The 15,225-nt window shown below is 38.0% G+C and overlaps 1 protein-coding gene across 1 annotated transcript in view; it reads left to right on the forward strand.

The window, feature by feature from the left end:
* mvb12bb (multivesicular body subunit 12Bb) overlaps window positions 1–15,225 on the forward strand; it is a 39,983-nt gene that overhangs the window by 16,571 nt on the left and 8,187 nt on the right. Inside the window, exon 6 of the mRNA XM_077561007.1 lies at window positions 3,062–3,123. Coding sequence (XP_077417133.1) covers window positions 3,062–3,123 — 62 coding nt within the window. The remainder of the gene's footprint in view (window positions 1–3,061; window positions 3,124–15,225) is intronic.

Genomic DNA, 15,225 nt, shown 5'->3' on the forward strand with positions numbered 1-15,225 from the left:
ACGTATTTAGATGTGTTCTTCAAATACATACTTGCAAATACGTTTGAGCGTAATACGAGGCTAAATCATAACATTTTCCCATAATTTCACTTTACTTTACTTTTCACTTTACTCGAAAAAAAATAACCTTTAAGGATTTGGCCCACATTATACCAATACATTCAAATAATAAGTAAATACATTAAAAAAAATAGGTAAAACATTGTTTATTCTCTATTTATTGTCAGGGGTGGGGGGGAGTTGTGGACCCAAATGCAGGAAGCGGTCCATGAGGACTGTGGTGTGCTCACAAAAAATGTTTAATCAACAAAACATAAAAAGAAAACTAGGCTTACTATCAAAAACAATTAAAGTCAAAAACAGATTCAAACAAAAAAACACTCAGACTAAACTTACATAGACACATAGACAAGACCACTATCCAGGATGAGGAGCAAAAGCAAACAAAATGATCCTACAAGAACTGAACAGAAACCAGGAACTAAATACGAGCAAAGCAACGAGACAATGAGAAACACCTGGATATGACACAAGTGGCTGAGGGATCTGATTGGTAGACAACGGGGCTGACAAACAGGTGGACACAAAACCATAATGAGAAAGACATGAACCATAAGAAAACAAGACATAACATCAAGCAAAAACAAAACAAATACAGATTATGACAGTTATAGTGCATGATTTAAGTTGGCAGTTCCACGCTTCCGTAGACATTGACAATACAGCAACATAAAGAACATTGTACAAAAGATTTAAATGGCAATTGCAAAAACTCTGAAGAGGGTATAACAGCTTGTGGTGTGCTTTTCAGCGCTAATATGGTTTTAACGCGAACATATTTGGTGGGAGCAGAAGTCTCCTGATCGGTGTTGTAATTGTGTAAATCTTCCAGGCTGTGTTCCCGGTTTTACTATAATTTGATGAGGAACTACACTATAATTCAATATTCAAATAAATTAGCAATATGTGTCAATATGGCTCTCCTTGACTGAAATGAGGATTAATTGTTGTCAAAACTCCAGTGGCCACCATAATACAAGTCCCGACACTGCTGTTGATTAGCAAATGCACTTGCCATGTTTTTGTTTTGGGCATTAGTTGTCTAATTGATTTGCCATATGCCGGCCTCTCCAATGCACCTAAAATTGTATTTCGAAAATTCCAATTTGGAGTGAGACGGCCTTGCAACGCGAGCAGATGGCAAAAGCAACCCTCGAGATTTATTTGTGGAAAGCTTCATGATTGTGAACACATGAATGCTTGCATGGTGAGTGTAATAGGCTTCATTTCCAAATGTAAAGGGGTCATTAACGGATTAGGATTTTACCAGACCCAACACATTTAATTTATATAGTAACACAAAATATGTGCTCTTTATTATTATTTACTATCATCTACAATGTTTTTATTATCAACAAATTCAACAATTTAAGACATACATCTATCATAGAAAGCTTTCTACAATAGTCACACGATTCGTACCACATAATATATGCAAGTTATGATGCTAACAATTAGCCATTTAAACCAAACAAGCTCTAGCTAGCCACTCAAGTAAAATTATAATGAAAATATAGAGTTGTTGGACAAAATTAATATATTTCTTTTCAGATGATACCACATGTCCAAATGTGACCACTATCTACCGCTGTATGACAAAGTGCATAGCTAGTGTGGCTAATTGTCCAACTAGTGCTGGCAAAGACTGAACTAGTGAGAAACACTACTGTCTGATATCAAGGATATGGAATAAATGCTCAAAGGGCTTGCCATATATTGATTGACTAAATCAAACAGCGACTCCTAAAAAAAAATAATAATACATTTATACCTTTCACCAGCACTTCATCAGTGTGCTGGATGTCTGTGTGATTTGACAGATGTGCAGCTTCCCTTTCAGCTGCAGAATCAACCTTTGCAAGGTAAAGAAGCCTGCAACCAATATGGCAATCGTCCCCACAAGATTGATGCCAACCTTTTAAAAATTCACCATTGGTCTGCATTCAACATGGCCGAATGCAAATGTAAATGAGGAAGGGGGAGAGAAATTTGAGTTGCGGGTTTGAACTCATGAATAGGCTACCACAGCCAGTCAGAAGTCTTGTTTTATTGGCCTTGATAGAAATTATTGTATTTATTTTTCTCTCTGGATAAGATAAGTCTTCCAGAGGTGCAATTTCAACTGAAGAATTTAAATTTGATATCCCTCCCAACTAGCATAATACCGCTATCCATGAATAGAACTTATGTATTATATGCATAGAACATATATAGTCCATTAATAAACAAGCAAACCACTCCTCATCATTTGCCTCCACAATCTGCCTTTATAGCACAACAGTGACTTCTCCAGAATGTTGCTAACCTGATCTTGTATAACGTCTAATGTCTGTGCGTTCTAATCATAGCAATTCCCACTTTCATAATTTTACTGACTACTTTGCGTCATCATTATGAGATTGTTTGTTTTATAGCTGCGGTATTCTTTAGCTACCTCCAAGGCACGTCATGTTTTGCAGCTCTCTTGAAGCACTCCCCCCCCCCTCACTAGCTGTGGATTTATCGATCCGTAGGGGTGAGGCAGGGGGTGTAATTTGTGATAGCTTGATTGATGAGGATTTCAATCTTATATGGTTTGTTAACTTCAACTGCCCACAAAGTGCATTCAGTGCTGTTTTCTGTAATACAAGGCCATGAAACGGTAAAAGCAGACTTCCCTTGAATAATGGAATCCCATGGCTCCTCCAGACTTAACAAGATCCTGCTCTCAAGCCTTGCTGAAGATCTGCGCAAGCCCGCAGGCAACCGATGCGGGTTTAACTTTTGCCTTATTTTCCCCGTTTAGACTCAAACTTTGATTTCACAGCTCCGGTCTCTCTTTTGGACCAAGACACGTTAATATTCCTGGAGACGCTCCGGGCCTCTGCTACATATAAACACGTGCCAATAAATGCTATAGGAATATAAATTTCACACACATGGCAACCTTCCATTTAATATGGCACTCAGTGAAGTTTATTATTGATGGACTGACATCGTATTATTTCTTTCCCTCTGACAGCATGAGAACCATCAGCAGGCCGGACAATGAGCAACAGAGCAGTGGCGGCTACACCATGACAGGTACAGCCGCTCTCACTCTTCAGACTTAAACACGTAAATTATTTTACTATCACTGTATTTAAAATGACATTTTGATGGAAACTCTGATTTAGCGAGTATTCATTAAAAAAAAAAAAAAGATTGGAAATGTAGTTTTGAGGCATTGCAGGAGTAGGAGTAAAAGGAAACTAACAGTACAAAAATTATATAAGTTCACATTCTCAGTACGTAGGTTGTATACGATCAAAAGTAACCTGATGGAAATATTGCACAAAAGTAATAATAATAAAGATTTTTCTTTCTTTCTTTGTTTTTTATATATTCCACCAGTTAATGCAGGTGACATTAGCAAAAGCATAGATTTAAAGGGGAAGTCAACCCAAATATTTACTTTACAATAATATGCTCTACGCATCCCCACTAGTGTAAACATGACATAAATAATATTGCATTTGTAGAACGCGAACCAAACAGCAAAATCCACCTGTTTATTTCCCGTCTAACGGGGCAGCCATTTTGCCACTTACTATCAACTGAAAATGACATCACAGTTGCTCAGGGGTTAGGTAACGAGCAATCAAGGCTAACCTGTTCTCTGAGTTTGGTCATGTGACATTTGCAAGCTGAGGTGTGATTGGTCATTAACTGAGCCCTGGGCAACTATGATGTCATTTTCAATCGATATCAAGTGGTAAAGTGGATAAAAAATGGGTGGATTTTGCTGCTTAATTCATATTCCACCAACACAATATTACTCAGAATGCTGTGTTTAAATTAGTGCGGCTGCAAAGAATATATTGAAAAGATTATTGGGTTATTTTCCCCTTAAACAACTAGTCGTGATAATTGACAACATGGGGTAACGAAGGTTACTACTCTATTATATATATTTTTTCAATTTGTTTTTAGCCGTTAGATGAGATTTATTTAGACACACCGCAACAGAAACCCTTTGTTATTTGTAAGTCAGGAGCATCAATGGCAAATAAAAACAAATACGGAAAACAGTCTTCTTCTGAGAAATTTTGCTCTCTGTAAAAACTCCTTACATCACTTAGATATTATTAACCCTGCATTCCATTATTTGGCATGGACATTACGGCTTAAACCAGCGTGAGGCTATTACATTTTAGAGGCATAGTTTAAGCTATACATGAACCTCCAAGTGGAACCTGAGCTCCAGTCTGAAGATTGTGTGACGTCATGAGGTGAATGAAGCAGGCAGCTTTTTATCTAGCTGGAGAGAGACACCATGTGGTGAAGATTCCTCCTGCTGCTCAAGCACAGGCAGCCCCCGAGCTTGAGGCTGTTTTACCAAACCTCATCAGAAATGTTTATTTTCATCAATTCAATACCACACAATTTTCATCCATTCTGCAAAAATATGCTTTCATTGATCATAAAATGACTATCAAAATAAGTCTTCATATGTTTGAAAGTTAAGACGAAAATGTCCATGTGTGGCATCTTTTTTTTTGTCTCGCAGTATCAAAATATGACTGAAAAGAACTTATCTTCATTAACAATGTGATTGCCCGAGGACCTTGTATGACCTAGACAACAACCTATTTAATTGTTAACTGTTAGTGTGATGGTAGCTGTGCTGTGTGTGCGTGGGAGTCTGTGTGTGCAAGCTGACAGCTGGCCAGGTTCGAGTTGCTCTAAAACCATGTGCGCTCTGTCAGCCTCGTACAGGCGCCTTCTTTAGGATTGATGAATTGCCTGCTTTCTTGATTAAACCCTCCGTCACTTCCCAACTAAACAAAAAACCCCAACACGCGAAAGAAAAGCCGGTTGAGGGGAGGAGAGGTAACATGTCTGGGAAATGTGTCATCAGCAGTCACATTATGTACAGATGTGATGTGCAGGCGCTTTGACATTTATTACCAGAATATTAAAACCTATTCACATTTCGTTTTTTTTTTTACCCTCTTTCACTTGACAGTTCAAGTTCATTTGAGGAGTTATCAAGTTTTCATAGCAATCGTATGCTTTTCTGTGCTCGCTTTGATCCTTTGCCTTCCCAATTAGGTCTGTTATGATGGAAAATTGTATCTAATGAAATGGCATTCTTGAAATATGTCAAAAAATAATACGTTCAACCCAAAATAAATGTATAAAACTCGGATAACAGAGAAAGCCAAGTCCCCTGCACGGAATTCAGCAAACATCCACCTATTCTAATAAAAAGTCATACATTTGCATATCTGTCCCATTAATCAAAAATAAATCCTGACATCGGCCCTCATCTAGAGTAATATGGAGTGCAATTATTTCCCGATCCATTAGAGGAAGTTCAATTAACAGACGTAAGACAATTCATCCTTCAGAGGAAGAGGAGGAGAGAAAATAGAAAGCTCAAAATTAACTTGGGTTTGCAAAATATCTTGACAGGATGACAGTGATTTTTGAGTCTCCAGAAACAATATTAGAATTCTTATTAAACTGTGCGCATCTTCATTTAATTTGCAGCAAATAATTGGAAAATGCAATGGCGCTTTCCAATTAAAGCTCCACTTTATGCTGTTTAATAATACCCTCGTAATATTGCAGCTTATGGAATGACAGGTAAGTTGGCGTATGAATAAAACATAAAGCCCTGTAATAAGAGACAGGAAAAAAGCAAGACAGTTGTTGGGGGGCTTTTAAATGCTCAACATAATTTGCATATATTAATCTCCTCTTTTCAGCCTTATCAAGTATTCCACTGTATTTGAAGTTAAAATAGTCATGACAGGCAGGCGTAGGCTCCGTTTTTCCAAGGATTTATAACTTGTATAATTCTGGATCTTTAATAAGTCAATATGACTGATCCTCTGAGTTCTGTGGAATTTGGTTAATTGTTCCAGATGGTGCTCACTGATTAAGCAAAATTACTTCCTTTCTCTTCTTTCCCCTCAAACTACATCGTTGCTTGATTGACTAACTTGGAGAAAAAAGATTATTTTGGCGTAGCACTTTTACTAAGAGGTTTCTCATCAGGTTTCAAACAAAAGTTCCATCTTATTTTTTGCTGTGCTGTTCTAAGCCAGGCTGCGCGGAGGCGGGGGTGGGGATCATTTGAGTCCTTATCTCACTCTGTGATGGATCTCAACTGTTTCTGTACTGCTGGGGCGATATTTTCGAATAACACAGCGATTTAGTCTGAGGGATTAAAAAAACACACACACAACCTCTGGCTAGTGCCACAAAACCTCTTATTAGAGAATGTCATTCTCTTGTGTGTCATCCTTTTCACTGCCCGGGATTGTACTCCACTTGCAACACGAGTCAGGCAGCCGCAGCTCACTGTCTTTCTGTTTTGCATCAGTTAAACTGAACTGAATGAATCATTTATGGAAGTGTTATGGGGGAGGTATGGGCAGATTTACTGCTGCGCTTTTCGTTCCGATGGAATGGGATTTCTATGAAACCAATCTTGATGTCTGAAGTCATGCCAGAGCTTACATCAAGACATGAAAAGAACGCTCTTAAAATCCAAGCTTTGCCTCTTAATTTCCATGGTCAGCGAAAGTGAAAGCAGAAAGTCATTCAGGAGAACAATGGCGCTCTCGTCTAAGGAATATTTACACACAACACTAATACATTTACAAAGTCATGGATTATTTATTTTTTTACAATGGTAACATTTTGCTTGTAGCCTTTTTATAAGGACAATAGCATCTCTTTTACTCAACTTTAATTATTCATCACCCTGTCATCTCCAAGTCACAGAGTTTTGTGAGTTATAATATTGGTGAAGCCTCTCATGTTTCGATGGCACTCAGCATTGTGTGCAATGGTTGGATTAAATGTGATGCTCACTAAAATGATGTTCTTTTCACGCAATCTGAGTTTTGTTTAGTTGTTTTACCTTGTGACAAAGTCTTCAGAAAAGAATGATACACTAGTTTGCTCTGTTTCTTTTATGTTTAGAAAAATGGATTCTAAAATAGGGATGGGTGAATGCCAATACGAGGTATTGGTATCGGTTCGATTCTGGCCTTATTTCAAGGTATCGGTACTCTCTCTTGTGGCTGTTTTATGATCAGGAACTAGTTTGCCATTAATTTCGTGCAATGTTAAGGGAATTGCTATATTGGGTTATATAGGTTTTTCTTTAAAAAGATCTATCATTGTTGTTTGGGGGGAAATTGTATTTATCAAAAGCATTAGTGGTATTAGTACTTGGTTATTAGTATCAGTGTGAAAAAAAAAGTGGTATTGAACATCCATATTTTAATACAGTTCTGTACTTTATAACTTGATTGACAGTTAAATCTTGAAAATGTATTGGGAAAGTTTAAACTAACTATGTTAAAGTAAAAAAAAAATCTGATAAATTTTAGTGTGGAAGTGCCAATAAGAAATTGTGAATCTTTTTTTTTATTTTATTTTTTATTTATTTTTTTTTTTTTTTTACTTGCGCATTCATGAGTAATAGACCATCAGCTCAAGCATTTTGTTGCCTTTTAATGGTCAAATAAGAGACTTTTAAAAGCCTCTAAGGTTTGCAGACCTTACTGGACTCCAGAGCCTCATCCCTCATTGCGTTCTATCCATCCCTGAGATAGAAGCAGAGCTCCATTAGTTCCGGTGTCCAGACGTGGACAGCCTCAATGGATGGGCCTGTCATGGCTCCCTCATTTGCCTCGTGTACAGCAGGGTTTGTTATCACACATCTAATTAGAACTTGATAAAAATATTTCACAAAGTCCAGCCATTAAATATAGTTTAAGGAGATTTATGATCAAATATGCCTTAAAGATCTTTTAATGGCTCTGCTGACTTGTTAAGTTTGTAATGAATGATTTTCTAATACATAGTTTAGTGTGATTTTGGATGAAGCCGCTCTGGGAAAACGGCAACTGAGAGTCTCAGAAGTTGGTGGATGTAAAAGGCTAACTGTTGAGAAGTTCAAACATGATTTTAGTCATAATGTAAGTACATCGCAATCCTGTAGGAGTATAATGTTCTACTCTTGGTTTTACCTTTTTGAATGAACACCATGTTAATAAAACCTACCAATGATAGTGTGTCAATAATAGGGGTATCAAAATTAGTGCGTTAATTATGAGTTAATTTAAAGTTCCCTCAATGCCACAAATTGTTTTAATGCACGAACACCCCCTTGGAAAGCCTGTACTGGGGGAATTCCAGCCACAACACAGAGACACGTCCATATCAAAATTTAGCAGTAATAAATTTAATAATAATGCATATATTTGTAGAGACTGGGGTCAAGTTGTGTTTTACAATTTTAAAAATGTGCCGAATTTCACAAGTTACTTCATGTTAAAGATTAGATAGTTCTTAATATAATAAGAAAAATGCACTGGGCTGTAACCATCTTACAAATGCAATCTAGTGGCATAAAAATGACCTCAACAAATCACAAATCAATATCACACTAGTTTTTTACAGTACAGTACATATTTTTTAATTTTAACTAAATTTTATGAATTACTATGAAAATACTTTATCACTGACTAAAAGATGCATCCATATTTCTATTAGTTCAAAATTTTTTCCACTTTTATGTTAACAAAAGTAGGAACATTTCGAAAATTATAGTTTATTTTACATTTTATTGTTCATTCAGAACAGATATAAAATGTGGAATTAATTGTGAGTTAACTATTGAAATCATACGATTAATTGCGATTAAACATTTTAATCACCTGACATCACTAGTCAATACTAATAAGTATTGCCTGTTTATACTGGAGAAAAATTGTGTTCTTATTAGCATAATTAATGGCAAATGGCAGCACTGTATTGGTGGATCGGTTCTAAGGGATGATAAATTGGTGCATGCCCAGGTTAGTGGCTGCCAAGGAGGCCTCTTTGGCTGTCATCCCTCCTGCTTTCACTCTGGCACCGTTCATTACTCACCGCATGAGATGCCACTTTACATTGCCTGGTACTGTGAGCATGGAGAACTTAATAATGCCAACCGCAAGCATGCGGGTCCCGCTGTTCCACAGTACAGAGGGCAAGTTCCTCACTGAGGGCTCAGGGTTGTAGAGACCAGGCCAACCCGGGTATCTGCACTGATCAAAAGGTCTCTGGCGTCAGTCACTAATTCAGGAGAACCAGAACCACATGAGCAAGTGTTCCGCATTGGTAGGCCTTTCTTGTTAGGCTTTCCGGAGCTCGCCACATTCCTCGCATCATTACTGGTTAGTTTGCCCCCAGAACTGCTAATTAAGAGGGGATTTGTGTAATTGTGCCTTCTGCTGTGTCCCATCCGGCACATGCAATTTACTGTCAGCCCTCTGCCAGCTTTTACACTTGTCCAGAGAGGCGCCGGCCATTTATACAGACATTCAGCTGCACATTTACCAGCAGCCACAGCTGGGCATCAGTGCAGTGCCTTGGCAGTGTCGGAAAAGACACAGTGTTGCTGATTGCTGATTAAAGTCTGGTAGTCCGTTTAATTTTGCAACAGCGAGCCCGGGACAGGGGATCACCCAGATTGGAAAATGGTTAAAAGGGTTTTGTTCTGCTTTTGTTCCTTTGAAATTTAATATACTGTCCCTCTTTTCTTTTATTCAAACATAATTAGTGCTGCAGTTTTTGTGTTTCTCCACTTAGCATATTCTCTGAGCATTGAGCATTAAACTCACCATAGGTGTTGCTGCCTCTGCCCACTTTCTAGAAGATTGATGGGCCATAGTCCAACTGGGACTGCCTCCTGGCTTCCTTCCTCCATCACGATTTTTTAGAAATCTGTGTCTCAGATGGAGAGGTAAGTGGGTCATTCGGCATAAGATTTCTCTATGCATCTCTCAGGTAGCAAGTGGAATTTGAATTTGGGAATTTGAATTTGTAACTACAGTTCTGAGTGTGAATGCACTTTACCCCCATACATTGTTAGATACCAATCACTATAACAATACATTCAATTTATTACATCCAGTAGAGTTACGTTACAAAATATGATTTCTCCCCCCAAAAAAGTTTTCTCTTCATCAAACCTTAACCCTCTTGTTATGCTGTGGGTCAAAATGACCTACTTTCAAGTTAAATAGCAAATATTAGCTATTTGCATATATACATATATATTTTATTAATTAGCTATAAGATTGTTTCTCTGAATGCTGACCCAACATAGTTTTTTGTTGTTGTTGTTGCTATGAAACTTCACATCAACAGACTATAGTTAAGTTTGACACATGTTCAATTAAAATTGTTAATATTAAGCTATAGCCATGTTTATTGCATTGGTTTTGGAATGTTAGATATTACGGGTCAAATTGACCCATTTTAAGAGTAACAAGTATAAACAGTTATTAGACAAATAAAATGGTTCACTTTGACATATCATCAATTAAAGTATTTATAAAAATGCCTTTGGAACATTAAACACAGCCGGGTCAAATTGACCCATTTTAAAGTTTAAGGACTACAAATTTATAGTTTTTTGTATTGAAACGTCATCAACAAAAAATTAAAATGGTTCATTTAAACATATTTGCTTTAAAAACTGTTACTCATGAGCTCTAATTCATTATCAGGGTGCTTTTGGAACATTAAACTTAGCCCGGGTCAAACTGACCTAAAAGAACTATAAATAGTATTTCATGATGAAACTTTAGTTGGTAAATTGTTCATTTGAAATATTTGCAATTAAATTAGTTAATAATGAATACTGGAATGCATTTTTTTTTCATTAAATATAGCCTGGGTCAAATTGACCCGGGAACATTATTGCTGTTCCTCAGAAACCAACTTAACAGAATGCTTAAAGTGCACCATTGTGTGCATTACATTATATATGTAAAAGTACACAAATGTATATTCCTTTAAAAAAAAGAAGTAATTAAATTACTTGTATTAATTGGACATCAACAATGATCAATTTTCAAGTGCTAAATGATGCTTCAATAAACAAATAACACTAAAATAAATGAATAATTTATCAAAAATATATTTTAAATAGGTTTTTCATAGATTGAAATGCCGCACTGTTCTGTCTAGAGGAAAACAGTATAACGATGCAATAAAAAAAAATTATTGCATACAGCCATATAGTCATTAAAAGAATCTGAAAATAGCAACTAGCGATCATCTGTTCTCGTAGTATGGGTCAGGAGCTCTGACACCTCCAAAATTCCCCCTGTCAGGGAAGAGGGCTATTTGTATTCCCTCTCATTAGGCAATTTGACTAATGACCTGCCGTGGCTGCGGAGCTACTGAGGGACCCGGAGCCTGGCACCCTCTCCCTCTCCCCCTCTCAGCAGCCTGAGTCCACACCCTCCATTGGAATGGCACAGATGGCATGCCCAGGCGACAAAATAAACTACAATATGTCTCCGAGATGCTGTCAGGCCTGGCCACTATTTCTCATGTCAAGAGTGCGGCTAAGGGCTGTGAGTGGGCATAGGGGGGTCCTCTTCCAGCTTACTTTGCGTCTACTCACCATTATCTGCAGAGGTGACAGAGAGCCAGCGCTGCAACTAGAATAGCATTTCCATGGTCTGCATAAAGAATCCCCCTCAAATTGAGAGTCACAGTGACATGAGTGGTAGTGCAGTGTCTAGCAAGGCTACATATGGAGAGCAGGCTGCGTCACATTGTTTGAATAAAATAAATATACTTTCTGAGTTGTTTTACTTGTAAATTCGTCTCATGTAGCATGCATGTCAACATTGCACTTTATAGGGCACTCACTGTATTACATTATACAAGTTTTTTGTTTGTTTTTTACTTGTGGGATTCCCCCCCCAAACTTACAGTATATGTATACTACAACTAGTACAATGTTATATGTACATTTCCCCTATGGTAGCAGGTGACTTCATAGCAAACAGCACTTAGCAGATCGTAAAAAATTACTGTCAAGATTGGGCAATCCTACGAGTAGCAAGAATCCACATATACCTGTAATTGCCGCCCACTGAAATGTAATGGGATGTTTTTTGTTTTTTGTTTACAAACCCAAAAAAGTTCTTCAAAAAAATGCCGATAAACATTACATACTGTACATTTTCCACAAATAAGGGGGGTTGGGGGAGGTGAGGCGAACTCCTGGGGGGTGAAATGACGAAAAAAATCTGCAAATATGTGAACCCGCGAGATCAATGAGTATGTGGCAGTTGACTGTCTTCAAAAAAGCAAACATAATACAAAGACAATTGCACCTGTATTGTACATAGCCTCTGCTAGCTTAATGCTAACATTCAGTTGGAAAATAACAAAGGCTCACGAGCTAACAATTAGCATCTATGTGGTGGTCATCTGAACACAAACCATGGAGATTTAGAAAGATAATATTGGTAGCATCAGGCCGAAACCTTGTAAATCACAATTTGGTAAATTTCATATTTATTCACAAACGGGTGAGGTTTTTTTTTTTCAAATGATTGTATTATTTTTTTATTTTGTACATCATTTGTACATCATTTGTTGTACATACATTTTCATGATGCTATGTCATTAGAACAAACATGCCATTTTGTGAGTCTCCTGAAAAGTGTGACTAATTTGGAGGTGCAAGGTTTCGGCCCAACGGCAGTGATAAAACAATAATCATATATATTATATATCGTCTGTGAAGAACAACTAATATTACTGTCGTAGACTACTGAGGATCCAAGAGAGCGGCTGACTCTTCAATGTGGCATACTGTCACATGTCATAAGTGACAAACGGTGTAATTCTTGTTCATTTTATTTTTTTTGTCTTTATCCTTTTATAAAGCGTAATATTATAGTGTGCTATGTTTCTCACACACAAAAAAAACCCACCAGAGTCTATACTGATGGACGCCTGTTTTTCTGATGAATGACGAATAACAAGAACCTTTAAAAAAAAAATGACGGGCTAGAAATTGATGGAACTGTTTTTTCATGGATCAGATTAATAGCATTTCTATTCATTTCAATAGGGAAAAAATGATTTGAGATGTAAGTGTTGAGTTACGAGGGTGGTCACGGAACAAATTAAACTCATATGTCAAGGCACCACTGCATTCATAATGATTTATTTGCTAACTGGGAGGAAGCACGCCATTCAACGGCCTTGTGACATGAGGTCTATTTTGAGTGCACAGTAAATTCTGTAAAATAAAAACAAAAGTCACTCAAGGGTTCAAGAAAAAACTCACGACCTTCAGTTTGGGAGACTGCCACACTACCACCTGAGCTATGCCCCTCCTACTGTTTGCTTATCTCCAAGATACCATAAACAATGTGTTGATCTATATACTCTAAAACTATTTGGTGTTAGGAAGAGACAGCTGACACGAGCAATAGACTAACAGAGCAGTAGCTGCGTGGCTCAGGGAGTAAATCGGCTGTCTTTTTTTTCAATTCTTTATTTCACTCTCTTCCAAGTGTAAATATTACTCTAAAACAGTCGATTTGGTCCCACTCTAAATAGAGTCAAATTTACTTTACAGATTTTACTGTGTACCTGTTCAAGTATAGCTTGTTGTCCATAAAGGGCAAACTTCAGTTAAAAAAAAAAAATCTAGAGTTTTTTTTTTTAGTTTTGGTCTGGAGTCATTTTCATCTAATCTCATCGAAGAATTAGCCTGGAAACACTACTAGACAGAGATCAATGCAGTTGTGTTGGATTAGTGAAGTGTAAAATAAAAGTTCATCAACATTCCTAAAACTTTACCTGTAAGATGTGGTTCAGGTAATATGGGTCATGCTCGATCAAGCACGCATATTTTGCCATCAGTCAGTGTCTGGGTACAAGACTATAAAGTGTGTGTGCTTGGCTGTGTCTACCGGAGCCCTGGAAAGGCAATGTATGCCGTTGCTAAAGTCCTGGGCGACAGCGCATCCAACAACGGAAGGGTGAGGGATTAGTGCTCAAGATGGCGTAGGAGGGAGCCCTTCCCGCCCTGAAACAGCCATTCATCTGTGCCCAGGGATTGGAGATGACAATGCAGCCATTGCTCATCGCACCTGACGGAGCCATTAATAAGGCAATGATCCACACGGGGCCTGTGCTGACTCCGTTCTTTACACTACAATCACTCAAGCCACGGGGTCCTCCTTACTTAACGCCACCTCTGTGCTCACCGCCATGATCATCACCATCATCGCAGTCACCGCACCAAAAATCCGAGCTGACGTTTTCCTATTGACTGCTCTCACATACTCCACATGCCAAGTAACTACCCAATCCTTCCATACTGCGATACGCATGAGGTAATGGACCATAGCCTGGCCATTTGAGCAGCTCCAACGTGCTTTATAATGGAGTTCCTGGCCACAAGATTGTATTTACATTACTTTTGCCCTTTGTGTTAGATTCTACTGTGGTGCAGATATCCATTTCTTAACACCAAGTCATCTTCAGCACCTTTCCATTCATCTGGATGTAAGATAGCCCCGCTATATGGATGGTGGTAGAATACAAAGTGAGACCCGGTTTAAATGCAATAAGGAAAGTCCCTGGCCTTCAGTGCTGTGCAGCCATCTGTCCACGCCACACAGATCCATCAGCCACTGCAATCTCGGTCCTCCATGGCCGGCCGCCTATTGATTCAAATGTATTCCCTCCTTCTCTCTGCTCCTAGTGATAGTAGTAGTACATGTTTATTGTCTTGTTTTTATTTTCTTTTTTATGGATTTAAACAAGCCGTCATACTTACCAGGAATGGGAGATGGGAACACTTTTTGCATGTGATATGATATTGAGGCCGACACTTTCTCTTACAATTTCATCAATATAATTCAAAACCATTAACAAGCGGACAATAGGAAAATGTTACAGTAACCCCACCCCCGCTATATCACAGTTTAATTTTTGCACTCGAGGTATTTTGCAGTTTGAGTGTGTGTGTTATTACAGTTGTTCTCTATTTTTTACACTTACTTCTGTCGTGTTAAAATCTGATTTTGATCACAATCTTTAAGGATTAATGAACAGACGTAAACTGACAAAGGTAAGAGTGCCGTCTGTACCCGTATACACAGTGGCTTTTTGCAAACATTTTGAATGTCAACCAGCCCGAACTACCAACTTATCGGCTACCAAACTCATTAGGCTCTTGAACATACCTTTTTGCACAGCACGAGCTGGCATTGGGTACAAATGCACACTGCACACATTCAGTTTATTGAACTAAGCTCACAAATGACAAACATAATCGTAAACAGTCATCTCTTTATAACGTCATCC

This window comes from Vanacampus margaritifer, chromosome 3 (assembly GCF_051991255.1).
Source record: "Vanacampus margaritifer isolate UIUO_Vmar chromosome 3, RoL_Vmar_1.0, whole genome shotgun sequence".
Taxonomy (NCBI): Eukaryota; Metazoa; Chordata; class Actinopteri; order Syngnathiformes; family Syngnathidae; genus Vanacampus; species Vanacampus margaritifer.